We start from the raw sequence: 27,910 nt of genomic DNA, 5'->3' as shown, positions 1-27,910 counted from the left end.
AAATGATTTCAAAATGGACTGTCCTTGCAGATTTGATTCCATATGTGGACTGGGGAAGCAAATGTTTTCAACTTTAAGAATATTTATATGTTACTTGTCTTTCAACAAAGCAGGGGAAGTTCCATTTTCCATGACAAGGGTTGTTTAAGACAAGTCTAGTATGATGACTATGAGAATTAGGGCTTCCAAAGCTAAATTAGCTGATCACATCATAATAAAAACAGACAAATAAAGGGCTCATTCCAGAAATAATTTATTTCACCTCCATTTTATTCATTTTTATGATGTGAAAAGAACAACCAAAAAAGTTTGAGAGCATAAACCAAGATGACAGTAACAACATGAGCCAAAAGGGAGATGGGATTCTCCCAATTGTGTCTTTTTGACTGCAACAATCAGGAACAGCAGACACCAGACACCTCGATTAGTTTTAACGACCCAGTCGCCTGGCCTCCGAGTCACCTTGCAGGAACTTCACGTTTAAGCCTCCTTGCCAAGAGACATGGGAAGTCTAAACTGTATAGTGATCATATTTGACTGTATGTCCTCAAATACCTTCATATGTATGTGTGTAACTCTCAAATTTTCTGAGGCTGTGCTACTCCCCCTACAATGCGCCTTCTTGCTCAAGTTGTGTAAAATCCCCAACCAGTAGGGGGCACCATTGAGGAGTCATCAACTTTGCTATCTCTCAGCATGTATCGAGTGTGTAAACCACATTTTAACATGGTATGAAAGTTGCAACTGTGTGCATTACTTTTAATCATTCTCCCACAAGATCACTTTTCCGCTCTCCCTCCTCCAAAAATAGCTGTGGATTTGGGGTGGGGGGGCTTAGAGGCACTGAAGCTTGTTTGGATATCAGTTCAGGCTGAAATTAGCACGCTGGGTCTGCAGGTTTGTAACTGTCCATCCCTGGTTGGTTCAGTTTGTAGGGCCGTTCTTAACACAGCCACGCCTGTCTGCTCCTGTCGCGCAGGACAGGGAGAAGCGGACACCCATTCCTCTCCTCTCATTCAACCCGACTGGCTGCATGGCTTCCTCCCTCTCTGCAGGGAAGGCTTTGACATTATTTCACGATTCTCCGAATTTATGTTCTATTGTTGCATTGCTAACAACTACACATATACCAACGCACTCGTACACACACGCACAATAAACGCTGTTCAGTTCATAACTCCTACTACAGATGAGTGTTCTTAATTTCATGTTTGGCATTAGTATTCAATTTTCTATTCCTTTTCAAGCCTAACCCAGCAACTGGTTTCTTAAATGTCTCGTCTCAGAAAAAAAGAACAGTATCTTCCGTCCCATGAACAAAACAAAGAATACTCGTTTTTTTTTTGTTTTTTTTTTCTCAAATTCAAGGCACAATGTCTCTCCTTGTCCTCACACACCCTTAATCTCAGAGTACCAAAGGCCTCAACTGTTACTAACACGAGGCTCCGCCCACATTACCGCCTCTCGGCTAGCTCCTCCCCTTGCCACTAACACTGCTTCAGAGATGCATCTGTTTGGGAGTGTGACCACAATCCCACACCAGTGGAAACAAACAAACAAACAAAAACAAACAACGACGACAGTGACAAAACGGAAAAACATTTCTCCAAAGTAACAAATAGTCACGTCCTGTGTTTAGTTACGTCAGATTTTCGAATCGTATCCACCAGCTTTTTTGGCAAGCTTGTCTTAAATAAGCACTACGTACTGATAGATAGGATAAACATACACCGTTACGTGTTTTTAGGTAGATGCGTGTCTTTTTTTGTATCTTTTTCTTTTTCTGCTCATAATCTCGTATGAATTCAAGATTTTTAGTCGATTTTCACTTGTCTGTTTAAAGGTTTACGTAAATGCAAGCAGGGACAGAGATCGCCGTAGTGTCTTGCTCTAGACGTGGGTCTTGAGGGGTGAGACGACGTTTTGTATTTTTCAATTTACGAAACACCGTTCACCAGGGTCAGAGCCTCCCCAGATGATGCTACGCCGTTGCTAGGGGAACGCTTGGAGGGGGCTCGCTCTTCCTTCACACTAGTCCCATTCTCCTGTTGAGGGAAGTCAGTGAGTTGACATGTGAATGGCCTATATTTTACTGCTAAAGCCCATCATGCACTGTGGACCCAGCACTGAGCCAGTTTTTCTTCATTTTTTCAATACAGCATCTAAATACACAGGCAACTAGAGAACTACACAACATATAAAAGGACTTCATCTGAAACAGCCCATAAAGAGAAGCCCTGAACTCACTCCTTCCGTGATGTGTTCTTATAGGTTGTGTACCTTAGTATGGGAAGCATGCTGTGTTTCTTCTTTCTTTGCCGGAAGGTTCTGTCGACTCTGAGATTCTGCACGAGAGATGAAGTCAGCCACGGTAACTGCAAACGACAACAAAAATGACTCGCGTGTCAAATGTTTGAGGTGGGCTGGAATGTAGCCAGGCGCCCCTTACTCTGTTATACATGTATAAGCAGATCTCTAACACTACTGCCATAAGCCTGCATGTGAAATTCCAGCATTTGCTTAGTGTTTAAGGTTTTGTCCACCTCTTTCTCTCACCTGGCTGTCTGTCTCGGCTGGCGGAGCCTCCCTCGGGACGGTTGCCACGATTGCGGCGGCGGCGGCTTCTGTTTCGGCGCTGTGGCTTGCCCTCCTCCTCTAAAAAGCAAGCGGGCACATTCAGCTTCCCTCGACCGCTGCGACAGGGACAAGCATCACCTTACCCCGATCGGAGCTCAACCCCCCGCCCCTTCTCCACCTTACCCAATCCATTCTCGCTGGCAGCAGCCTGGCTGTCAGATTCGTTGGCGGCCGCGTCCATGACACTGGGCTCCTGGTCATTACGACGGCGGCGAGAGCGTCTCCTGCGATCGTTGCCACCCGTGCTCTCACTGGCGTCTGTGTCTCCGCCCATATCACCCTCACCCTCCAGCAGGGAGTATGGGTTACTGTCAGGGTCCCTCAGCACTGAGACAGACAGACAGACAGACAGACAGACAGACAGAAAAAGGGGTAGAGTTTCAGATAAAGTGCACATATTGAGAGATTCCGCATAAACAACTGCATAGGCTCACACTGCAACACACGTTCGGATGAGCCGGTTAAGTCGCGTACCTGAGCTGATGGTGTTGGCGCCGCGGGATCCAGGGCCTCCACGACCCCTGCCCGCGCTGTTGCCACGGCCGCGACCCCCTCTCCTGGCACTTCTGTCCTCGCCACCCACTCCGCGGGGTCTCGGCTCCCGCTCACCCAGCTCCTCCGTCTCAGAGGCATTGGACATCTCGGAGTTTGTTCCTGCCGGGGGCAAACAGCAGAGCAGAGCCTGAGCAGGCAGCACCGGTGTGGAAGTTGCTGGTTTTAATCCTGGAGAACGTCTGGACCACGTTTTTAACACTTCCCAATACACCCGGCAACTAAAAGGCTGATGAAAGCATTCAAGTGTTTGGAGCTGAGGTAAAGTAAGTACACAGGCCTAAATGTTCCTTTTCAAATCAACAGCAGCTTAAATAAAACTAATTAATTATTTTATTAGGGTAAAGCTTGGTGAGTAAAACGAAAAGTTGTGCAAGGAGAATTCTTTTGCTCTCTTGGGTTATGGTTAAGGATGACTCTACTCTAATGGTCATCTTTTAGTGCACCTCCGTGTGTGTTTTTAATGTTTATGGAGCACATGTGGAGATGCGAGGGGCAGTAAGCTCACCATAACCGGAATAAGAGCTGTTGGCCTTGCGTCCGCGGCCACGCCCACCGTACGTGCGTGAAGTCTGGAGGGAGTTGCTACTCTCATCCGTCAGGTAGCCGCGCTCGCGCTCCGTGGCACCGGCGGCACCAGCGCGGCTCGGGGCTGCACGGTAACCCACGCCGATCTGCCGGAGCTGTTCGTCGATCTGCAGTCGCTCCAGACGGAGTTGTTCCACCTCCTACCAGGGACAGGGAGAGAAGGAAACTGCACTGACATACAGTCCTACATGAAAAAGGAAACAAATAGCACGAAAGATCTATATGCTGATAAGGATAAGATGAGAGGATTATCTGAAGCAAAACAATAAGAAGGGGGACAGAGAAGAGTGCAAATGGAAATGGAAAGAAGAGGTCTGCATGGGAGTGATGTTTTAAATCCCACTCCCACGTACTCTCACCAAAAATCAGCAAAACTTTACTTTTCCTGAAGTAATATAGCTAGCGGACATAAGGCCAATTTACTTTTGTTATTCCCAGCCTGTTTATTCTTAATAAATGCAACTCAAGAAATAAAATACAAAATTTTTATTTTGGTATGCTATGCATTTCTACAGATATAAAATAAACATAAAATACCCATACAAATGTAAGTGGCCTCTATAAACATGCATATCAAAAAGATAAGCTATCTACATTAACCAGCTCATTAAAAATAAAGATGCAGCCTATAGTTTGAAAAAGATCCGAAAAGAGACTGTGTAAAATAGTTGTAAAAGTTGTAATAGTTGTAAAATAGTCATTTGTCCCTTTAATGAACTTGGAGGATAATGTTTTGTTTGGTCCCTTGGAACTGTGGACATACTTTAAAAACCAAAAGGTACCCAACGTGTGGCTTTCTGACATTTATCAACATCAGCTATCAGTAACTGATTTCCATCTGTGATCGTCATGACTGGAAATCGCTGGCATATGGCAGACTGGTCTTTAGTTGGCTTCATTGTGTTGTACTGCCCTTTCTCTAGAGCACTTCCCACAGTGGAGGCTGACTGACTGTCAGCAGGCTCTGTCCTTTCTACAGCACAATAATGCACTTCCTGTGTTGACTGGAACTGACTATTTAGAATGAGTTCATTCCTTTCTGATTAATTATTTTAATGTTATTTCTTTATGTATGCATGCTAATTATTACATGATTGATATTAAGTGAAAATTAAAATAATACACTATTTATTCTTCATTTGCAGGACTTTTCTACACATACCCATTGAATGTGTAGCATGCCTGCTCTAGCATGCCCTGGATTGGTTAACTCTCTTCCGCTCGTGACCCTGACATTTTGTCCCATGTGGCGAGACGTTGTGCTGTACCCTGCGGGTCCTGAGGGAATGCAGACCACCACTGGAGAGGACTGGCAGGGAGGGTCATTAAGAGGAGCTAAAGTGCACTGTCAGCAGGCAGCCAAGGTGGGTTTGAGCGAGGGGTGTGTGTGCATGTGCACCACAGCGTGAGCGGCGGAGAAGATGTCGCTGCAAAACGCGACAGCTGGGCTGTTCAAACGACAGCTGAGGGCAGGAGGAGGGGTGTCCTGGAGAACACCGGGGGCTATTCTGAGAAGCAGAGGGCCCCGCAGCACCTAATCCACCCCACAACCTACCACCCCCAAACTACCCCACTCCTGCCCCCTGCCCCCCGCAGGGCGCTGGGGCTATTTTTAGCAGCAGTTGGTGATTAAAGGAGAGGTGTGCGATCGGCACCCTTCCATGACGACGGAGGTTTGGTGTCTCATCTAGAAAGTGCTGCCATTTCCAACACTATGGATAACTAAACACAGCGATCTAACATGGCTGAGTAGCATCTCTGTACCGCCCCCTGAAAGTCTGGACTTGTCGCTTAAGAATATAGTCAATAATAATTAATTTAATTAACATAAGAATATAATATTTCATCAAATAATTTGTAGGAAGTTGGAAAAAAGAAAACGTTTTTTAGATGTGTCCCGGATGATGTACAGAGCTGAAGATGATTCCAAAATGACTAATTAAAACTATCAAGACAGACATGATGAAATTAATACTATTTGTAAAAGTAGTGATTAAATCTCAGAAAGTGCAGCATCAAGCTTACTATTTTTTCCAAAATACTTGAAATAAATAAATGACTAAAAAGACCTTTTAGTGTTTGCTTTATGTTGTAGAGATCTACACTGTAATAGTTAATGGCCATTAGTGAATATGTTTCTGAATGCTGATTAAATCCTGTAATCAGAAATGTGTATCTGAGTAACCATTTGAATACTGACCATACTGCTCCCTAAAAACTACACAGAATACACTGCTTGTTGTTGACTACGAAGGATTTGGTTCTGGAAGAAACTATACACAGTACACGTTGCTTGCTAGATTAGGTTGGGTTTTGTCTTTGCGGCGGAATCCAGGCTAACCTGTAGGTAGGCCACATGATACTCTAGCAGAGCCTGGGCATTACTGATGTTCTCCTTGGTTCCTACGAAGATGAAAGGAACCATACCCTGACACACAGAGAGAGAGACAGAGAGAGAGAGAGAGAGAGAGAGAGAGAAAGAGAGAGAGAGAACAAACAAGAGAAAACACCACAAGACATGAACAGCAAGCAGCAGTCTTCAATACAAAACATCAGGACATGGGTCAATCATGGAATATGAAAAAGAAGCTTAAAAGCTTAAAAACAATGGGATGTACACGTCTGCATGTCTGTTAGAGCTAGCGCAGTGTGTTGGGGGTGTTAAGGGGGTGGTGTTGAGGAACGGATTTAGCAGGTCGTTTACCTCTTGGCTGGAGGCAGCGTCTGCACTGCCAGGCCCCTGACTGCCTACCTCTTCCCTGGGCAGCTTTTTGTCGTTGTCCCCTTCGATTCGCACCCGCACCACACCTGACTTGTCCACAATCTCCTGGATGATTTTGCCACTTTTGCCAATAACTTTGCCTGTGTTGAGACAGAGGGGCTTTACTGATGAAGGTTTTGGGAAATTAAAACATACAGATGAAGACATTAAAGTATGCGCCACCTCCTTCTACAGTAGCATTCCCACCCAATGAGATTGTGACCATGTAGAACGCTGCCCACGTTTGTACCTGGCATTTCTGGGTATTCAAGTTCCCATTTCAAAACTTTTAAAAATCATTTATTTATACAAATGAGCACTTGCATCACGAGGGAAGAACAAGGAGCAGATTTTTCAACCCTAAACATATTTCTCCTCAGTAGCAAATACCACGCATCCAGCTAAAGGTATTTCTTTGGTGATTTGTACGTTAACTTTGCTTTGAACTGAATACAGAACCGTGCTGAGTTTCTGACAAATTAAACATTGTAAAGTATTTTATTGCTTCATCTTATAAATGACTTTGTCCACCATTTTTGCTGGGAGTTGAAAAGGAAGCTGTCAGCTTGTGCTGAATTCTGGGAAAGTTGTGCTGTTGCAGTTGGCCAGGAGAACAGCTACAGGACACAGGAGAGGCGCACCAGCCCAGCACCACGCCGCACTCCAGCTGGCCTGAGTGCCACATCCACATCCATCCGTTCCGATGGCAGTCTGTGGACTCACCGACAAGGTGCCGGGGCACCTGGAACGAGTCTTCTCTGAACTCCAGATACACCCTGGCCTGCTTCACAGCTTCTGGGGTCTGCCAAGAGAGAGAGACAAAGAGAAAGAAAGAGACTGAGCAGACATATGCAGTCACTGCCAAAGAGAGAGTGACAAACAGAAAGAAAGTGAATACGCAGTCACTGCACAGACAGACAGAGAGAGAGCGCATATGCAGCCATTTCACAGCTACTTCAAACGTCGAGCAGCAATATTTGGGAACAGACTGTAATTCTGGCCTATTCATGCTGCTGCAGACATGACGATGCTTTTGCACAGTAAATCCAATAAGTAAGCAGCAGGTGCTCCAGTAGCAGCAGCACCTTCACTGCAGTTTACACATAAACACACTGCACTCAATGCGTCCTTGTCCTCTGAATGAGGGCGTTAATCAAGGATTGCCATCCAGTTCCCTCAGGCTATATGGGGTTTTTGGATATTCATAATATAAAAGTTAACTTTAGGCAGTGCATATGAAACCTCAGTTCACAAAGAACACAGAGCAGTATTCTCAACACTGTTTACCATCATCCATATGTTAGACGTGTACACACACACACACACACACACACACGCGCGCGCACACACACACACACACACACACACACACACACACCTCTCCATAGATCCTGAAGGTGCAACTCTCCTCCTCAAGCTCGATGGCAGTGACACCGGGCACTTTGCGGGCCTGCTGAATGTTGGCGCCGTGGGAGCCGATGGCCAAACCCATCAGATCCTCCCGCACTCGCACTTCCTCCTGATAGGCCGACGCCAACTGCTTACTCGTCTGGGGCACATGCGAGGTATAGGAGAGACGTTAGCCTGGGTGTGGGTACTGTGTGTGTGTGTGTGTGTGTGTGCGCGCGCGTGTGTGTGTGTGCGCGCATACACACGCGCACACAAGCATACCTCCAGGTGTTTGGTGGCCTCCTCGTTGCGGGACATGAGCATGAGCTTGGTGCGAATGCTGCGGAAGTGCATGTCACTCAGGAGTGTGGCACGCTTCACTGTGGACTCGTTGGTGGACTGCAGAGAAAGGGTATGTCCAGCTCACGTACTGTTACGCTTATGCACAAACACACTCTCGCGCTCGAAGAAGGAGGAGGGACAGAAAGAGAGAGGAACAAGCGCGAGAAAGTGATAGAGTTGGCGAGAGTGACAGAGAGCGTACTGACCAGTACGATCAGTTCATGTGCTGAAGTGTTGTAGAAGATGCAGTTGGCTCCAATTGCTTTCCTGAAGTCTTTGTGGATGTTGTCGTTTAAACAGCTGCCAAATTCAAAATCAAGGGCAAAAATCAATAGTGGGTTGATTCACTGTCAATTCAGATCTACCCCTCCTCACCACCCCTGCTACTGTCCCAATCAGTAAGTCAACTCCGGTAACCTGAGGGTGAGCACACATGCATGTGCTTGTGTCACACTCACATTTCTCTAAGGTCTTCAGGCACGGCGATGGTGACTTTGTGGAAGGTGTCGTGAGAAGCAGGACTGTTGGGGTTCACTGGCCGGATTCGTTCAGAAGTGACGATTTCGTTGTATGTGGCGTCGCACGCAGCGTACTCGATCACATAGAACTGAGGAGCACAGACAAGCATCAGCCAGCAGCCACAACGCAGCTGCGCCAGCTCCACCTGTGAGCTTGGACGCAGCACGACTACACATGCAGAAATACAACTCCCCATCCACATCATTAATAACCACACTGAAGGAGGGCTGTTTCTGAACAAAAATGAATGAAAAGCATCCTAGAAACACTACTACTCACTGTTAATAAAAACATATGTAATAGTAATGTAGTAACATTCACATAAAATCACAGTAAAACTTATTTAAAAAACCCCCACAAGAACAACAACTTGCAAAAGTGTGAAGGAATTGTACCCTTCTAAAACACACTCTACATGATGGGCAAAAGGCACATAGGAAATCAGGAAGATCATTCATATGGTTAAGCTTTGGCCTAACCAAGAAGGCCCATTCAATAATCAGTCCAGTCAGAGCAGAGCAGCAAGACAATGAGTGGGAAGATTTCCATTTCATTTGCCAAGCTTGTCTGTGACAATATTAACCCATTCATTAGCCACATGCTGCAGTATGATACATCCTCAGATCCAGTAAACCACTATGAGAGAGAATGCACAACTGATCTCAGATCAGGGAGAAAGGGGAACTGCCCGACACAGTAATACGCCGATATGGCCAATAAGCGTGCGTGTGCAGTATGACTCCATGGGCTCCGTGGTGGGGGGAGGCAGAGGGCACCTGAGCTGCCAGGGCACCGCGTTACACTAGGAGAGCCTGTCTTGCTCTGCTGCATTACCCAGTGTGCTGTCCTAACCCAATTAGACAGGCGGCGAGTGCACATGTGTGCATGAAACGTGTCTGGCCCAAACGCTCGCCATGAACCACAGGGGCCATTCAGTGGAAAGCCAAGCTCTTTGCTCTAGGCTGGCTTCGCCCCAGGCAGCACCTGCCACCTTCCATGCTTGTTTGCGCACGCACACCATTCAGTCATGCATCAAGCCTGCGCTGGAGAGCATGCATGCGTGCCTGTGTCCCACTGAGACAGCAAACGGGCCTCTGCTGTGGTGTCACTCCCAGAGGCAACTGGTAACCTCAGCACCATATTTGTTGATTTCAAGTTCGAGTACTCAGATCAATTTGAATGATTTACAGGCCTGTCAGAACATGGACACGTGTAGATTTCAATTATTTGGGGTCATATTTGCTGTAGCTTGTGTATGGGATGTGTAATTCTGTTATCACTGATGAAGTCATATGCCCTAAGTGGTGAGTTTATGGGTAATTAGGTCAAAGCTGCATGCATCTGTGTTATTAGGCTGAGATGGGCTCCCAAAGGGCTTGAAGTGCTGCCAATCAATGCTCCCAGCCAAGGCCTGAGGGCCACATGGCTAAAGCACAGCTTTGCAGCACTGGGATTCACGTTTAAGACTCAGCAGACCCCTGTGCTGACCACAGTCCAGGGCCTTAGTGGTTGGCAGAAGTATGAGGGCAGAATGAGCCCCCCGCCCAATCCCCACCCCTGTTGCTATGCTACACAGTAACCACTTGGAAGTCTGCATGGTTACAAGCCTATAGTAATCTCCTCAGAGTGCTATGCAGCTTAGAGTTTGGAAAGATCTGGTGCGAAGCTACTTGTGAATATGAGGAACTTGCAGTATGTCCTTATAGTAAAGAGTCACATATGGCTGTGAGATAACCACTCTGACAGCAGCTCAACTACCACAGTGGAATAAATAAGAAACAGACTGAAATCCAACATGCACACACAGTCTCAAGCGCACATGGTGTATATGCACCCAGCGCTACCCCATCGGTCGCCAACTCACCTCGCCCTTCATCATCCTCACCCTCGCCAGCCACCAGCCGCATGGCTCCTGCTCGTTAGCGCGGGAGTACACCTGACACACAACAAAAACAAGGTGGTGAGCGTGAAGAGTTTGTGTGTATGATTGTGCCTGCTTCTGGAAGTGCCAAGAGCTTATAGTATCAGTGGAGATCATGAAGAAAACATGTACACATGACTCCCGTGCACATCAGATGCCTCAGTGTGTTTCAGGCAACTTTTGGTTTGGAAGGAAGGACATGCTTGAACAAAAAAAAAAAGAGAAAAATAAAAAACACAGTAACATCCATCACTGATTTAGATGAACATGGAGAAAACTTAACAGCATCTTAGGATGGAAACTTCAGGTAAAATCAAGACCAGCAAGAATTTAACTGTCCATATGTTTTCTATAATAGCACTCTCAAAATGGCACCTCCCCTCTTTTTGCAACTCCCAGCAGCTGTCAGCTGGAGAAGACAGTGAAACGAGGTGGTCCCAGAGCCTGCAGGAGGTAATGGTTCTGTGTTGTAGGGTGTCAGTCTGGAGGCAGTGGTCCTACCTCCACTTCCTCTCCCTCGCCAATGTCCTTGTGGTAGTCCGTCGGCGGCGGCAACCTCACGTCGGTAAATGGCAGCTGTCTTTCTGGCTGCCAGCTATTAAAGAGGACAAACACGCACACATACACACGATTATGCTACTACCAAGACATCTTGTCACTTTTCAGTCCCTTGTTCCTGTCTGTTCCCCATAGGGAACAGGCAGTATGACGAGAACGATTTCCCTCTGCATATTTAACAGATGTGAGGTTGAGTTCAATCAGGAACACCCAAGACAGAAAGAGAAGGACGCAGAGTGCAAGATGCTCGTCAAGGCTCCAAGAAATGGTCTGACAGAAAGAACGCAGGGGAGAGTGTGAATGCCTGTCTTGCTCACTCACACACTCAGACAAACATCCACAGCTAGGAGAGCAAGTCATGCTTAAACATGCTTAGTCAAAAACAAAAACAAAAACCTACGGGTGTACCCATTGTTGTTTCTCCCTTTGACATGTACTCAACTTTGTCTCATTCCTTCACATTCATCTGAATACTATACATCTTAAAGGACACCAAATATTTGAGCCAAACACACACTGATACAAGCGCGCAGGAGAATGACTGCAGTACTGGTGGTCGCGGGTACGGAATCCTCCCAAGAATGGTGAGGACATCATTCCAGCCCCACCCCCCATCCACATACCTCAAAGGGCTATTTCTGGCCCACCCTCATGTAGAGAGACAGAAAGAAACAGAGAGACAGAAGGAGGGATTGACAGAGAAACTGCAAGACATGAGAGCAGTAGAAGCACAGAAAGCCAGCGAAAGAGCAGAGAGGGAGACAAGAGATCAGGCAAGAGTGAGCGAGCTGGAAGCAGCGGAGGGAGGAGAAGGGCAAGGGATTCTGGGAAAAGTGGAGGAAGTAGAAGTATGAACAACAGGAGCTAGCACAGGTGCTGAGAGGTAAAGACAGAGTGAAGGAGGGAGAGAAGGAGAGAGAGACTAATTCCATAGGGGGAGGCAAGTGAAAGGTCAGGGCAGTGTGAAAATGTACCATGTGTTGAGTTAAGGGTTCTGAGTGACGATAACTGCCAGCAGAGAGGCACACTTGTAGGTGCTATGCTTAATGAGGCATTAGAGTTAAACTGGGCCCAAACTCCTCGGTATCTCGGTCAGCGGTTTATTTTGGTTGCCTGTGTAAGGCTTGTATCGGCCAGTCATGCTGCCATTCAGAGTGATTAGCTGCAACCAGGAAAGCTGAGTGAACTTACTTGTTTTCAAAGACTATTGTGACGGAGTCTTCATGGACATCTTTGATGAACCCCTGAAAGGACAAAGTGCAATTTAGAGTGCATTAGGGTTTAGAGCAATAGTGGTCAATCAAGGCAACACTGCTTACACAGCAAACCTTCAACCAAACCCCCACGGGCCCCAAAAAATAAAATAAAAAGAATCAAAAAGTTAGCAAAACTATAGAGCACAAGCAAAGCAAATATGTCCAAGAGAGAGCTTATTGCAGCATATGATGCAAGAAATATGATTGAGCCATTTGAGGGAGAAGCAGGTGGAACATAGCACTCTTGCTCCATATGCAGGCATCTCTGGTCACAGGCTGAGCCTTCATCTAGGGAGTCCCTTCTCCAACCCACCCACGACACGAGTGTGGAAACGGTCATTCATGCACATGTCACCGTTACCATGTGACCACTAAGGAAAATGAACCACGTGTTGGGAGAGGGAGAGTCTACCATCATTAGGAGATAAAGAGAGAAAGATGGAGACACAGAGCAAAGACCTTATATCTCAAAATCTGTTCCTCATTCATTGTACCAGCCCACAGATGTATTAAGTACACCCCCCCTGCCCCCCTGTCCAACAGTCTCATACAGGGGAGGGGCAGTGAAAGCCCTGGCACAGTGACACTCCCTAATATAGGGCAGGGAAGGAGGAGAGAGGAGGAGGAGGAGGAGGAGAAAAGACAATATAAGACAACTTATAGCTCACATGCTTGAATGAATGGTCACAGGTTTCAAGGTAATGTGTATTCACAGATATGTGTGGGCCTAAAATTACATATTGTCTGCTACACATACAACTAACTTGGTCAAGAAACAGTAGGTATTGCAGGTTAAATGTTTAGGCTGACATAGATAGATCAGGTGGTTTGCGATATCTGAAAAGAAAACAAACAAAACACTTTGGATAAACAATTTATGAAAAGCAGGCTGACAGCGCAGAAAGAGACTAAAGTATTTAACCCTAAATGCAGGTCTATGGCCTACAAAGCAGTATATATTGTCGTGTATCCTGTGCATTACAGTAGCCACTTGCAGAACCTCCACCAAGAGAATGCAGCCAAGCCCCTTTTTAGTCCAAGATTTCTGGGAGCAGGACTCCAGGGAAGGGTGACACGGGGCAGCAACGGCTGACAGGTCAGAAGTGGAACTTCATGACCATGAGACTACAGTGGCCAGGCGAATGCCATAAAGAAGCCAAAGGGGCACCCAAGTTCTGGAGTACCTGACTCGAAACCCATGCCTAGGAGGGTAGTCTACTCTTTAACTCCCAAATAACTGTTAAGATGAGGACAGCTTAAACCGATTGACCACCATTTTCAATTTAGCTGCTACCCCTTGGGAATTCAAACATTTGCGTGAGCACCAGGGACTACAAAATGTTTGCTCTATAATATAGTTCCAATGAGCCCATTACCCTTTTCTTTACATGAGTAAAATGAAGCACTGCTGTAATCCACTTACAAAAATTATATAGCCATTACATGCTTGCTGTGACAAAGCAAAGAGAGCATATACTTACTTTTACTCTTGAATGACATTTACAAACTGAACATGGCTTGAGTACAAATATTGGATCGACCCTGTATTCAATAAGCCTGTATTGAATTCTCATAGAAATAGAAAAACAGGAGAAGGTTTAGGTTTCAGATGAAGGTTTAGGTAGTCGTCCCAAAAAACAAGAATGATGTGACAACATTTTGTGTTAAGGGCTAAAGTTTTTGGACTGGCTGAAACGAAACAGGATTTGAAGTGAAACACCCAAACAAGTAGAAGCAGGGAGCAAGGTGTGGAAAGGTGGACAGAGATGGGGGAGCGAAGCAAGAAGAACAAACTGTCATAGGATTAGGTGAGAAGTGCAATTACTGAAAGAAAAAGAGGCAAACAGGGAAGGGAGGAAGGAAGAGCAGAGAGGGGGTCAGTAGACAGCAACAGCACCAGTGCTAAATTAACTCCTGTGAAGTACCTCCCCCACAGAGTCACGTCGGATTCAGTCAGTTCAATAGTGGAGATACCACTGAGCAGCAAGAGGGGGGTGGTGAGAAAGACAGGGCGTGTTGAGTGTCAGGGCTGAGATCACCTGTTCCTTTCCCACCTGCTCTGGTCCCTCATAAACAAACCTCTAGACAGCCACCGTCACTGCACAGTGTAAAACATGTGCTCTACTACAGCAAGCATGAAACCTGTGACATAACCAGCCCAAAGATACCCACAATAACAATCCAAATGCTCCCTCAGTGCCTGAACCAGAATCAAAACATTAGATGAGATGCTCCTCGATGACTGAATGTCATCAGAAAAGAGGGTCTCCTTTTGAAAACACTGATTTAGTACTGTGATGTATACCTCTCAACCAAGTAACCAGCTGACTAGCACCAAAACCTGCTAGTCTGGGCAATGCTGAAGCCAACGGGGAACATTGGTCGGAACAGCAAGCAATCCCACACTTTTGCCAACAGCTAGGTTGAATGATGCAGCTCTATTAATAAAAATCATCTTTGAAGATTTGGGTAGAATGACGTCGACATCTTCATATCCGAGTTAAGCCGAATGCAAGGGAATAGTGACAAGCGACTAGTCCCATGAACGGATCTATTCGGCGAGATTTGCTGATATGAAACATCATACACTTAACATTACTATTCAACAATGTTTAAAACGTTTAGGTCTAGAGCACCGTGTCGTAAGGATACCTTTTTCAGAGATGACTGACGAACCGCCTTAGCGGTGTTTTGTTTTTAGCTCGCTACCAGTCATGCTCTGAGACTGAATAAAATCCAAGGAGGCCGTGACAAGCGTGCACCACAATGGCTAACTCTGACCCGTACCAGAGAAAAGCAAAAGCTGTCGAAAGCGACCACATCACTCCTCGGGCCTCCTCAGAGAAGTGATACCGAATCTCATCTCATTAATAGGCCCGGAAAAAAAAACCCTCTAGTCGTCCAACACGTGCGAACGCACTGGGATGAACGTGCAGGATACGTTTAACTTATGATAGTAGTGTTTCAATTAAGTTACCTTATAGAAGGCCCCATTCGAGCCGCGCACCTCCACCGCCAGTCCATCCATAGCCGCCTTTACGTCCCCACGACTGTGCCTCTCTACAGGCGCTCCGACAATGTGCGAGTCCACCACCACCCCCAGGTTCGCTGGCCCTTCGCCGTTGTCCGGCCGCTTGTGGATTTCCAGTGTTTCGGCTGGAGCGAGAAGGGCAACGGTGACGACGGGGGGCTGAGCGGCAAGAGATTTCAGCAGTTAGTTAGCTGACACCCTGCCCGTCGGACAAGTGAACTCAGTAGCTTTAACGCTAGCCAACCACTGGTAGCTTGATAGCTAGCAAGAGCCCCCACTTGCGTCGTTTGCACTGAGAACAACACCGATCTAGCGTAAGGTTAGCTAGCTCGCTACCTGATTCTTGCTGAGGACCGCTGGCTAATGCCTGAGGATGGTGTAGACGCGATGTTAGCAAACAGCTAGCTCGGTCGCTAGCTAATCAGCTAGCTATCACCGACACCCTCTGCCTCAGTTGCCGGGGTGGTAGCTAAGTAACGCAGTAAGCAATTCGCTGCATACACTGTGGTATTCGTAACTGCGCTGTATGTAGGAGTCGTCTTAAATGTTTCAAAAACCCATTAGCTTAAAAAAAAAAAGCCTCCACCCTGAAAGCCGCTGTGCTGTCCTGTGCTATCGCCCGGCAACTCCTTTTACCCCTGTTGCCCGTCCCCTCGAGCGCACGCCGTCAGAGTGAAAATGCGAGTGTGAATGACCCCCAAATGTCCCGCCCCTACTACTGCAAAAGTCCGCCCATACTGGTATTTGCCGTCTATGATTGGACAGCACATTCGTCGTTCCAGAATAAGCGTATTATTCATTGGTGAAGACAATGGAGGCTGGTCAATACAAACCCAGTGCCTGCACTACCGATTGGTTGTAGTTTCTTCATACTAAATTTAGGTGACTCTTTTCACTATCCATACCAATTCACAAAACCATTTGTGTATCCAAACATATTTGAATTGCCAAGAAAAATAATCATACATTATGGATCAGAGATTATCATGCTTCTGTATATTTTTCATAATTTTTTACCCCCTAAATAAATACTTCGGAAAAATATACTCTAAAAGACAAATGATGTAAAACGACCTATAATTAATTTATGTTGAGGTAATAACATTCTTCCAGGCATTAGGCAGATCCAGGATGTAAAGTCACGTCTTTGACTGACATTAGCATTGATGCAGGTTTGCTGCTCATTACTGACAGCTGACTTCACAGTTGTTCATGATATAACAACAGAACGCCTAGATACATTTCCAGAAGGCATTTTAATGTTGAGATCTTCCTTAAAATGGTGTTCAAAGTAATTATCATGCTATTATCTTATTATGACCTTTTATTACAGTGGGAAAATGATTACTAGTGAAGACAATGAAATAATGAAAACAATGAAAACAGCAATAACAACAGCAAAGCCGAACCAAATGTATTTTCATCAGAGTGTACTATACAGTGTTGCATGAAAAGTAGTTTTATAGAAGTAGGCCCAGAAAAAAGTATAACAGATCATAAGAGGGTCATGGTAGAGATAGCTGTAAGTTTAGCATAGAGGTTATTCTATCCCTGATACAGTCTGTTAATCTTTGTTATACTCTGTTACATTCTCTTACATTCTGTTACAGATGTGTGAACATGCATATGAATTCAATTAGCACAAGTCAAAATAATTGATAAATCACAGTTAAGAGCTGCTTTGAATATTGGTTGTTTTTTTTTTTTTTTTTTTTTTTTTTTTGTGTGTGTATTCAAAGCTTGTCAATAGTTCTATGTGCAAAACAAGTCATGAAAATAAAGTCAGATGTCAGCTGTGTTGCCTGGCTGAAAACACAGACCCTCATTGTCAGCTTTGTGAACCTGTTCTTGGGATCTTTGTTAACACCAGTAGAGGGCAACATAGCTCTGTCTGCCATGTCCCAGTATAAACCGTTGCCTACACGTGGTGTTGACAGATTCAGTTTTTTAGGCTAGTCTGAGATTAAGCAGAGAGCATGCACAGAGATTTCAGTTAGTTCACTACTGAAAACAAAAAAGGCTACAATAGGAGTAGAGTTTAAAGAGTTGGATGGGCTTGAAGTTTGGTTTAAGGCACAGCCAGCAGACACCCACACATGCATGTACACACATTCATACACACACACACGCATGTACGCACACACACACACACACACACACACACACACACACACACACACACACACACACACCCACACATGCATGTACACACATTCATACACACACACGCATGCACGCATACACACACGCACACACACACACACACACACACACACACACCCACACATGCATGTACACACATTCATACACACACACACACACACGCACATGCACGTACAAACACACACACACACACACACACACACCCACACATGCATGTACACACATTCATACACACACACGCATGCACGCATACACACACACACACACACACACACACACACACACACACACACACACACACATACACATGCACATGCACGTACACACACACACACACACACACACACACACACACACACACCCAACCCCACAGACACACACACACACACACACACACAGACACATGCACACTTGCATGCATGCACACACACACGGAGACACACACACATGCATGCACGGACATACAGACACACACATGCACGCGCGCGTGCACACACACACACACACACACACACACATGCACACACACACATGCTCACATGCATGGATGCACAAACACACACACACACACACACTGCTTCTGGTATGGCTGGAATTAGTGGTTCCATATAGTAGCCGTAGAAGGTTTTTTTCACAGATAAGATGTCTCAGCTTAAAGGAGAATGTTACTTTCTGTAATCTAAATAAACAAAACATTCCAAATTCATTCAACAAAAATTAATTCCTTTTTGTGTTTGTTTTCTTACAGCTAGACTTATCTTGCTTACATTTAGAGTGAATATTCATTTTTAATCCCTTTAAACTCTTGTTAATGCACTATCAGTCTTATTTCTCTCAGCTTTTTGTTGGTTTCTCTACCAACCAAGTTCTTTCAGCATTCAGCAGTCACATCTTACTACTACAAAACAAAAAAAATTAGAAAGGGAAAAATAAACTTACAAATGTAAATCTTAGCCTTTCCTTTCCAAAAGGTGATTTTCCTATAATTACACAAATTGTAATTAGGAAATATTCCCAGCCACTTTCTAATAAACCAATAAAAGTAGTGCAAGCATAATATTCTACTGTGTCTCTCTCGGAGAGGCACACGTTGTCCTGTAGATGTCATACTTGGATGTCCATACTGAGTATGTATTTATTTTGTTAGAAACATGTACCTTGTGCTCACAATCACTGACCATTTTTTATATTCACACAGATGCATTTTACTGGTGTATAATTGCTACTTTAGACCATTCGGTGCTGTTCTCCGTCATACTCGTCACTGGTCAGTCTTTGGCAACTCAGCCACGTCTGACAGGCTATTACTGGGAGGACAGTCCATTCACAACGCTGACATGGTATTGTCAGGGTAGCAGGTTATGCATTAGTATGAGTGTGTCCGTGCTGCTAGAGCTACTGCTGGCCTGAGAGTGGTCTGCCACCCGAATCAATGCACCTGAGGTTCTGTGCTCAGAAACGGACCATGTGATCAACAGCTGGAGGATTACCTACACACGTTGTACATGGGACACTTTGGGCTGTAGGGCCTACCTATCCACTTGAGAGGCGCTTTGAATAAATAAATATTCATAATAGTGCATAGTGAAGGTGTTATGTAAGTGAGATTCATCTCCAACTCTGGGTACTTGCTTTTTTGGGAAGGTTTCTGTTTTTCCTGTTCTAGCAGACCTGACAAACTCATTCTCTAATTTGTTAATTATCAAGCTTGAATTTATACAAAGTACAGACCTTGGGTTTTGCTTGTTGACTCTGGAAATGGAATTCAGAACACTACCTTGTATAAAAGCATAAAATAAAATGAACTATATATGTTTGTCAGTTGATACACAAGCTCTGGAAACCTTTATTCAAGTATAGTTGCTACAAAGAGACTGTTTCTTCAAAAAACTACTTGACTAGTATAGAGAGAGTGAAAAAGAAAAACACTTATGTATATAACCTCAACAGGCAATGGCCGGCTGCGAACAGCCAAAGTAGACATTGAAGTTTTGCTAATAATTAATGACTAGTATACACCAGTATAAAGCAACTACAGTTGCTGTAGCAGCAAAATAAACTAAAGTCCCAAACAATTATGTCATAAGCTTCATTGCTTACGCACACAAAAAAGACTTTTAGACCGCTGGCTACTTTTGGACTCATATTGAACACAAAATTCTATATACCTGAACAATTTAAGCATACTGAAATGTTAAATATGGCATGATATGTTTTTGATCCGTTAGTCTCCATTGCCTGCAACAGCTGGCTGCCTAGCTGAGGACGCTGTCATCACACAAAAACTGACCGTGAACAAAAATCAGTGCACAACAGAGCCCACACAGCCTACATACCAGCAGTCCCAACGAGCAGACCGATGCAATCGTAACCTTGACAGGTCATTCTTCAAAGACACCTGATAAGCTGCATCAACGTCATCTCATAAAAACCTGCCTTCCAGAAAAGAGCCAGTACAGATTAACATCTGCACATGGGGACATTTGCTCTACAAGTTCGCTGGTCTTTTGGATCAAAGGTCATGAACCTCAGGCCTGGGTGGGCAAGGTGGGGGGTGGCGTTCTGAAGCAGGGGAGTGACCTGCGTAGATTGAGGCGTGCATCGTGACAGAGGAATGCATAGAAAAGGGGATCTAGTAGGGTGTTTAGACTGGTGAGTCCATAGCAGATTCGGTACCACAGGTAGACAGAGCGCTCCAGGGCACACTGGTCTTCTGTTAGCAGCAGTGCTACAAACCTGTATCCACTGACCATATGGTAGGGACCAAAGACCACGATGAAAATAATAGTGATGACTGCCAAGGTACCCATGATTCTGTGACGCTCGTAGTCGGAGACAGAAGGGGAGTTGCGGAGTGTTAGTCCAATTCTGGCAGAAGTATACCTGTGAGAGACCAGGGCACCAGAGCACCAAGAACCAAAGGTGCAAGTTTTTAAATTGACCAGGTTATCAAACAACTGGAATAGATTTCTGTACTAGTCTACATTCCTCTTACGAGACAGTCATGCTTTTATCTGTGTTTTGTATCTTGATTTCCATGTCATCATATCAGTGGTTTTAAACACTTTTCCAAAACACATTTTTAGTGTCCTAATCAATTTAGACCATATTGGTTCTGTCACAAACAAAAACATAGTGGCATAGAGCAACTAAGCACACACTCAGACATGCTGTCTTGTCTCTGGTCAGCTACTTACCCCAGTATAGAGCAGGGCATCAGAAAACCCAGTGCCACTGTGGCTATCTTAAAGTAGGCATATCTTGGGCTGACAGGATACTGCTCCAGACACAAGCCATGCTGGGGCTCAAACACAGATGGGTACAGGCCGATTAGACAGAAAAGAAAGGTAAAGGTCCAAACTACTACCCCTGAGAGTGCAGCGAGCTGCACTTTTCTCAGACCACGGCTGCTTAGAGGGTAGACGATGGCCATAAAACGGTCCAGGGCAATGAGGCACAGGAAGAAAACGCTTGCGTAGACGTTCACATAGAAGACGTAACCAACTAGCTGACAGGTGATAGAACCATATGGCCAGTGGTGAGCTCCTTGTAGATATAGGATCCACAGAGGCAATGTCAGCAACTGAAGAAGATCTGACAGCAACAAGTTAAGGATGTAAACAAGCTGGCAGCCACCCCCACCTGAGCGGCCCAGTTGGTATAATCCCCACAGCGAGAGCAGGTTGGATGGGAGACCCAGAGAGAAGGCCAGGCTATAAATGTAAGTTAGACCAGCTCTGTCTATCTCCAGGGGAAGATGGCAGCTCCCATTTGTCAGGTCTGTGGAAAGAATCAGCGAAACTAGTGGCCTCACCTGAACCCATTCAGCATATCCTGTACTGCGCAGCATCAAAGTGCTGCTTTATAGCAATGCCAGCAGTAGTTGTGAATTAACTAGCTTTGCAGTAAGATACAGTTAACATATGAAACACATATTAAAACATTATGCATTGATAAAGTGTATATAGAAGTTACTTACTTAGAAACATGATTTTGTGGCTTTGACATGTGAAAGACATTTGAAGCTCTGAATCTCTAGCTATTGTTCGCCCTGCATTGTGTGTTGGGCTCAGCCACTACAGTCATCAGCCCCTTGCATTTGTGCTGAAAATCCTGTGGGAAAGATCAAGTTACTTAGCTTATGTTGTGCAACTTCTGTTGTAGTCTACAATACTGCAAAACTACACAATGCAACTAACTGATGACCACATTTATGTATATATAAAACATTATGATGTAAAGGACCATGCAAATATTTCTCCTCACCTCACATCTGCCTTTGACAAGAGACTGCAGCTCAGTGTGTGGGGAACCTGGTGCATGCGTGAGGGGGTAGTGTGCGCCCCTGTCTGCCCCACAACAAGAGGCTTGTCTCATTTTTATTTTTTATTTTTTTGGTGATAATTTCCCGAGGCAGGAAGCCACTTCTAATGCCTTTGAGCAGCCACATCCTGCGGCCTTTCTCCTGCAGAACAAAACCACCCTGTCGCCTGTCGGGGAGCGATATGACCTGGGCCGAGCGGTTCCTGCAGACGGAAGAGCTGCTGAGAGACCAGGTGACAGCCCCTCATGTTGCGCTCGTTGCATGCTCACGTGCTCAAGGACCTCCTTCCCTGTGTCACTGCTCTGGGTTCAGACTGGTGTCCTTATGTGCCAGTACAGTCTGTCACCAGCAGGTGACTGGCGATTATATACAAAACACAGTTGAAGTTTTTAAATGTAATGGTCATGGTGGGTGTCATATAGCTCGGTTTGGGCATTTAAATGTCATTGTAGTCGATAAACTTTAGTTGATGAATTAAGTTGACGTACTTAGGCCACTAGATTTATGCCTGGTTTATGTGTGCGTATGTGTGTTTACTGCATCTGACACTGCAGACAGCCACACCTTACACAGATCAGATGTGGCAGCTAAATGAGAAGAGGAAGGTATGAATGACCTCCGATAAAAACCGGAATGGAACCAGAACAGAACCGTGCGACGCAGTCAACAGGACATCCATATAATGTTGAGCACAATTTTATGATGCTACATTCTTCACACTCATAACTACAGCTTTCATAGTAATTTGAGTGTACTTACTGAATAATTCACCATACTTGCTTCATAATATGGTGTCAGACTAATAACTACGAAATAAGACAGGAATTTAAATGGATAAATTATTGAGGTATACTAGTAAGTTTATAAAACATTATAGCTTTGAAAATTTTGGATTAAATGGATTAAAAGACTAGCATCTTATAGTAACCATACACTGGTAATTATGTGGAAAATACGGTTGGGGTAACTGTTGAAGCAAATTATTTAAAACACAATATATGAGTTAGAATCACTGGCAATGTCATAAACACTCTCTCAAATTCCCTTATAAGACTAAAAGTATACCCAAATTATCCTTGTCATGAATTCAAACTATGTAGATGTTGTATGGAGTAGTATTTCTGCTCTACAAAATTACTGTAGTAAATTTAAATATATATGTAACGCAGGAGGCTTGGCAGGATGCATAGACGAAAAACAGAGACATTTATTTGGCACACATAACCCAATGAAGAGCAGCTAAGCACACAGGCTTACAAGGGGTCAAACACAGACAAGCACCAATGACTAAACAAGACTATAATACATGCTTAGTAACGACGTAAAACGAGGAACAGGTGTGATACACAGGAAAGGCGTGGCCATACAAATGAACACAGACACACACACACACACACACATACACACACACACACACACACACACACACACACAGGGAGACGTCTGGGAGGAGGGGGCCGTGCTGTGACAATATGTTTATCATAGTAAAGCATACATGTCATCTGATCATATACAAGTTTGCAGGAATTTTGCTGTACAGTTCAACAGTTACCCAAATTTTCTTATATTTTCCTTATAATTACCATGAAATGATTAGAAGTATTTCCCTTAAATCTATTTTAATCAATATTTTATAACATGTAACATTCTAGTGTTATAGTGTATGTGGCCACAATCTAATATCTATTCTGCAAGTTATGAAATATTCTTCTTCATGAAACATACCAAAACTGTTGTGGTAGATGCACAAGTATCTGTAAACGTTCAGTGGGCGCAGGTTTAGTTCAGTCTATCTTTTGCTTCCTGTCTGACTTACAACAAAACAGCCTACAGAGAGTTACTGCGGCCCAAAGTGCTGCTAAAATAATGACTAACAGAAAGAATAGTACATCCAGACAGTGGTAAGAGTACCATGGTAGATTGTTCCCCTCTGAGCGCAGGTGTGGAGCTCCTTTGTGTCTTAAGACATACTCAATCCAGAAGATGGCAGTATCTAGAGAAGATAGGGGGCGATCACGGTGAAGTACTGACATTTTCTGTATGCTGCTTCTGTAAGTGGGATTCTTAATGACATCCGTGATAGCTTCAAGAAAGTCACTTGAAGTTAGCGTGGCGACCTCAAGCACTCGAGCTGCTCCTCGAACCTCCAGTCGAACTGCATTGTCAAATTGGTCAAAGAGAAGTGGAAGAACCAACACAGGGACCCCATGGTAGATAGCCTCATAGATACCATTGGTGCCACCATGAGACACAAATGCACAAGTCTTTGGGTGACCCAGAAGATCATTTTGAGGAAGCCATTCAAGTAGCAAGGTATTATTACCCAGTGATGAAGGTCGCTCACCCAAGTACCTCCAAATGATCTTCTGAGGAAGCTTAGCGAAGGCAGCAGCAATGGCTTCTGTGATTTCTTTGGGAAGGGAAGTGACCATGACTCCCAGAGACATGACAACAACCCCATGCTCCGCAGAGCTCTGCATAAAATCTTCCAGCTCTGCAGGGATGGGCTGGGCAGGCCGACACTGGAAGCCACCTATGTAGACTGTGTTGGGCATGCTAGGTCGTGGAAACTCAAAGATGAAGTCGACACGCATCAGCCAAATGTCTGCTGAACGCTGCATGGTGAGCAGATCAGACCCTGCCGGAAAGTGGCGCTTGAGCAATTTGTCGTAAATGGGGAGGATAACAAAGTGCTCCTGTAAGACGCTGACCAGGTATCGTAGGATATTCTCAGTCCTCTGCAGGATGCCCATTCTGTCACTGAACAGTGAGTTGTACACGGGGACATGGGACGGAGGGGAAGGAGCCAAAGCCACATGCGCCTCTCCTGCATTGAGCCAGCGCACATTATACACCATGGGTACGTGGAGATAGTGGGCCAAAAGAACCCCAGCAGGGAAAGCAGGGTCAGTTAGCATTAGGTCAAACTTAGCATCCTGCAGTCGTCCCATCAGTGATGCGTCATCCAACATAGTGGAGATCAAACCAAGAGCTTCACCGTGGAATGACTTCAGCACAGCGGTTACGTCTTTCTGCTGTTCAAAAAAGCGCAGGATGGGCGTCATCCTTTGTAATGCCAGCGATCGCTGCACCAAGGTCTCGAAGAAAACTGGGCCGACATCTTCTATCTGATTGTAATTAACAGTAACAAAGGTGTAAATGGGGCAGCTGTCCTGGATGTACCAACTCGCTGAAGAGCGCACCACTGTCAGGCTGTGGCCCCGCGTGTGGAGCTCCTTCAGTATCACCTGCATGCTTAGCCAGTGGCTGCCATCTTCAGGAAATACTAGGATCCTACCAGCACTGCAAGAGCCAGCCACAAAAAGCAGACAGAAGAAGTAGAGGAACTGATCTGCATTCACTCCCATCTTTCAGTATGCTGAGAAAAGAAGAAACAGCAAATTTTGTGACACTCAAGTCAAGACTGAACTAAAAGATATATAAACACTCAGTAAGAACTCTATTAGGTATGCCTGTCCTGTAGCTGCAGTAATTTACAATTTACGATTTCGGTGGACTAATTTAGGTCAGGATATAACTCACTAATAATATAATCTCCTCCCTGTATTTATATGTATATATATTTGGGTGATGAGAGCATCCTAGCAGAGACATATAAATCAATTAATGATGAATCCCTGGAATGGCACAAAACATTCTGTACAACTACACCTTTGATTTATTGTGGGCTCCTATTAAATATATTCAAGTGGTGAGATTCCCTTTACTCCCTGGCACACCCCTGGTGTGGCATTCTTAGAAGGGTACGTCCTGCTCTAAATGACCACCCTGAAATCAGGACCAAGAGATACACTGTGAACATTTTCTCAGCTTGACGCCCTTTAACATACATAAAGCTTTGTCTTAGTATTTATAGACTCCACTCTGCCTGCCGTTAAACATACTGACAAGAAATCTCTTTCTCTCCCTTCTCTCTTTCTCTTTTTCTTTCCTTCCCTTGCTATATTGTTTTCTCTCTATAGAAGTTATAATTTTAGCAATGTTAAGAATATCAGTCTTAGCAGTTTTAAGAATATCAGTCTGTTGATTACAAAGACTCCCCTTTCCTTTCTAGCAAAAACATACACACACACACACGTTTAATCTTTTTTTAACACACCTGCCTGTGAATTTTTAAATGTTATATTTCTATAATAATACAATAAGAAATTCTATAATAATGCAATAGGAAGTCACAGGTTATTTTTTAAAATTGACTTGTACTGATCTGAGCCATTTAGGTGTGTGTCTGAGACATGAACATGCAGAATTGTTTAACAAACAGAATGTAGAGGATGTACAACACCTTTCTTGTTACCAGAAAATCTTCAGTTGTTTGGTGGAAATCAAGCCAGCTTCAAACTTCCAAAACGTATCCACAATGTCACTGGGATATAGATATATTTAAGCACATGGTTTATTAAGCTTTATAACTCAGCTGACATACCTACTGGAGGCTGCTGGTTTCCCTGCCTCCTGTCTGTGCTGGGTCTTCTCTGTAATGTGAGATTCAGACTTGCCAGGGGTCATGAATGAACACACAGTGCTGGAATTAAATGGAATGTAGAGCATCCTAATGAATGTTTTTTTCCTCTTGAAGCAAAACACATCATGGAATTAGACTCAGTATTCAGCTCTCGAATGGGGGCATGACTAAACCGCCAGTCACAAACAAAGAAGCCCCTGAGGCTTTGCTCTACTGATAGTTTTACTCTCCTCACATTTGTGGGTGCCAAAACCAGCTTGATTATATCACTTACACAGATAGACAATATTTTCTTTTACATTTAAACCACTTTATCAATGGATTATGAGAAAAAATTCCCCAGAATGCCCCCAAACATTTTTATTGCACAAATTTAATTAATTCATTAATTTATTCATTCGGTCATCTTCTAAACTAATCCAATTCAGGGTCACGAGGGGCCAGAGCCTGTCCTGGGACCACAGAGGGCGAGGCGGGAATCAACCTTGGACAGGGCACACACACGCACGCACAAACACACACACACTAACCCCAGACAGCGCGCCAGTTTATCACAGGGCACATATGCACACACACACACACACACACATACACACACACACACACACACACACACACACACACATGCACACACACGCCAGTCGACCTAACATGTACATCTTTGGGATGTGGGAGGAAACCAGAGTGCCCGGAGGAAACCTACGCAGGCACATGGAAAATGTGCAAGCTTCACACAGACCACAGCCAGGCTGGGTACAGAACCCATGCCACTGGTGCTGTGAGGCAGAAAATCATAATCATTTAATAGTAGCAGCCAGTGCACTTTCAGTAGAACAATAATGATGCATTTGCTTTTTGTTCCTGAGTTATTTAAGATGCTGACCAGCAATTCCTTCCGGTTTGCATTTTTAAGATTAAGATTTAAGATCCAGTTCAGAGGAGCATGGTACTTTTTTAAAGACAGATACAAGAAACGCACTGTCACTTATCTTACGGTATGGTCCATGCACATTGTTCACCTGGAAGCACATACCAAGCACATTGTTCACCTGGAATGTATCAGCGGAGCCAGAAGCAGTGCCACTCACTGATTGGTTAATGGTCAAAGTATCACCACACAAACACAACCGCCATTTTTAAGGTTACTATTAAACTGGAAGTCAGGCTGGAGCAGCTTGCTGGACAATTTATGTAATTTTTTAATGTAATTTACAGCATTTAGCAGATGCTCTTATCCACAGTGACTTACAAAAGTGCTTTGTTGTTTACTCATAGAATACATCCTAGTACAGTACAGTAGGTTAGAATCAAACATACCAATGAACTAGAATACTGTAGAATACAGCGATGAATGCTGATACCTAGAAGTGCAAAATACATAAG

At 44.6% G+C, this 27,910-nt stretch overlaps 3 protein-coding genes across 7 annotated transcripts; all 3 read right to left on the bottom strand.

Moving 5' to 3' along the window:
* Positions 1-237: 237 nt before the first annotated feature.
* fxr2 (fragile X mental retardation, autosomal homolog 2) lies at positions 238-16,221 on the bottom strand. 3 transcript variants are annotated; one of them, XM_027026466.2, is made up of 18 exons: positions 15,891-16,221; positions 15,501-15,713; positions 12,459-12,511; positions 11,211-11,304; positions 10,653-10,724; positions 8,728-8,876; positions 8,476-8,569; positions 8,210-8,326; positions 7,917-8,087; positions 7,262-7,340; positions 6,482-6,639; positions 6,119-6,205; positions 3,698-3,917; positions 3,112-3,291; positions 2,761-2,964; positions 2,557-2,655; positions 2,281-2,375; positions 238-2,045 (listed from the first exon to the last, which is right to left on the bottom strand). In XM_027026466.2, exons 2-18 carry the CDS (start codon positions 15,549-15,551, stop codon positions 1,938-1,940), a joined length of 2,031 nt encoding a protein of 676 aa, XP_026882267.2. In that variant the 5' UTR covers positions 15,552-15,713; positions 15,891-16,221; the 3' UTR covers positions 238-1,937. The 3 variants fall into 3 exon arrangements, with proteins under 3 accessions (XP_026882267.2, XP_026882266.2, XP_026882268.2); XM_027026465.2 differs by having other exon boundaries at positions 15,501-16,221; XM_027026467.2 differs by having other exon boundaries at positions 6,530-6,639; positions 15,501-16,221.
* A 2,029-nt stretch (positions 16,222-18,250) lies between these two features.
* si:dkey-165a24.9 (probable G-protein coupled receptor 132) lies at positions 18,251-22,278 on the bottom strand. The gene is made up of 4 exons (XM_027026471.2): positions 21,984-22,278; positions 21,697-21,830; positions 20,915-21,497; positions 18,251-20,600 (listed from the first exon to the last, which is right to left on the bottom strand). Exons 2-4 carry the CDS (start codon positions 21,734-21,736, stop codon positions 20,246-20,248), a joined length of 978 nt encoding a protein of 325 aa, XP_026882272.1. The 5' UTR covers positions 21,737-21,830; positions 21,984-22,278; the 3' UTR covers positions 18,251-20,245.
* A 407-nt stretch (positions 22,279-22,685) lies between these two features.
* On the bottom strand, positions 22,686-26,555 carry ugt5g1 (UDP glucuronosyltransferase 5 family, polypeptide G1). 3 transcript variants are annotated; one of them, XM_035520062.1, is made up of 2 exons: positions 26,489-26,555; positions 22,686-25,420 (listed from the first exon to the last, which is right to left on the bottom strand). In XM_035520062.1, exon 2 carries the CDS (start codon positions 25,407-25,409, stop codon positions 23,826-23,828), a length of 1,584 nt encoding a protein of 527 aa, XP_035375955.1. In that variant the 5' UTR covers positions 25,410-25,420; positions 26,489-26,555; the 3' UTR covers positions 22,686-23,825. The 3 variants fall into 3 exon arrangements, with proteins under 3 accessions (XP_035375955.1, XP_035375953.1, XP_035375954.1); XM_035520060.1 differs by having other exon boundaries at positions 26,348-26,530; XM_035520061.1 differs by having other exon boundaries at positions 26,360-26,530.
* Positions 26,556-27,910: the final 1,355 nt, after the last annotated feature.

Source organism: Electrophorus electricus, chromosome 19, assembly GCF_013358815.1.
Source record: "Electrophorus electricus isolate fEleEle1 chromosome 19, fEleEle1.pri, whole genome shotgun sequence".
Classification (NCBI taxonomy): Eukaryota; Metazoa; Chordata; class Actinopteri; order Gymnotiformes; family Gymnotidae; genus Electrophorus; species Electrophorus electricus.
Note: the sequence above shows the minus strand (reverse complement) of the source record. Positions and strands in the feature narration are given on the sequence as shown.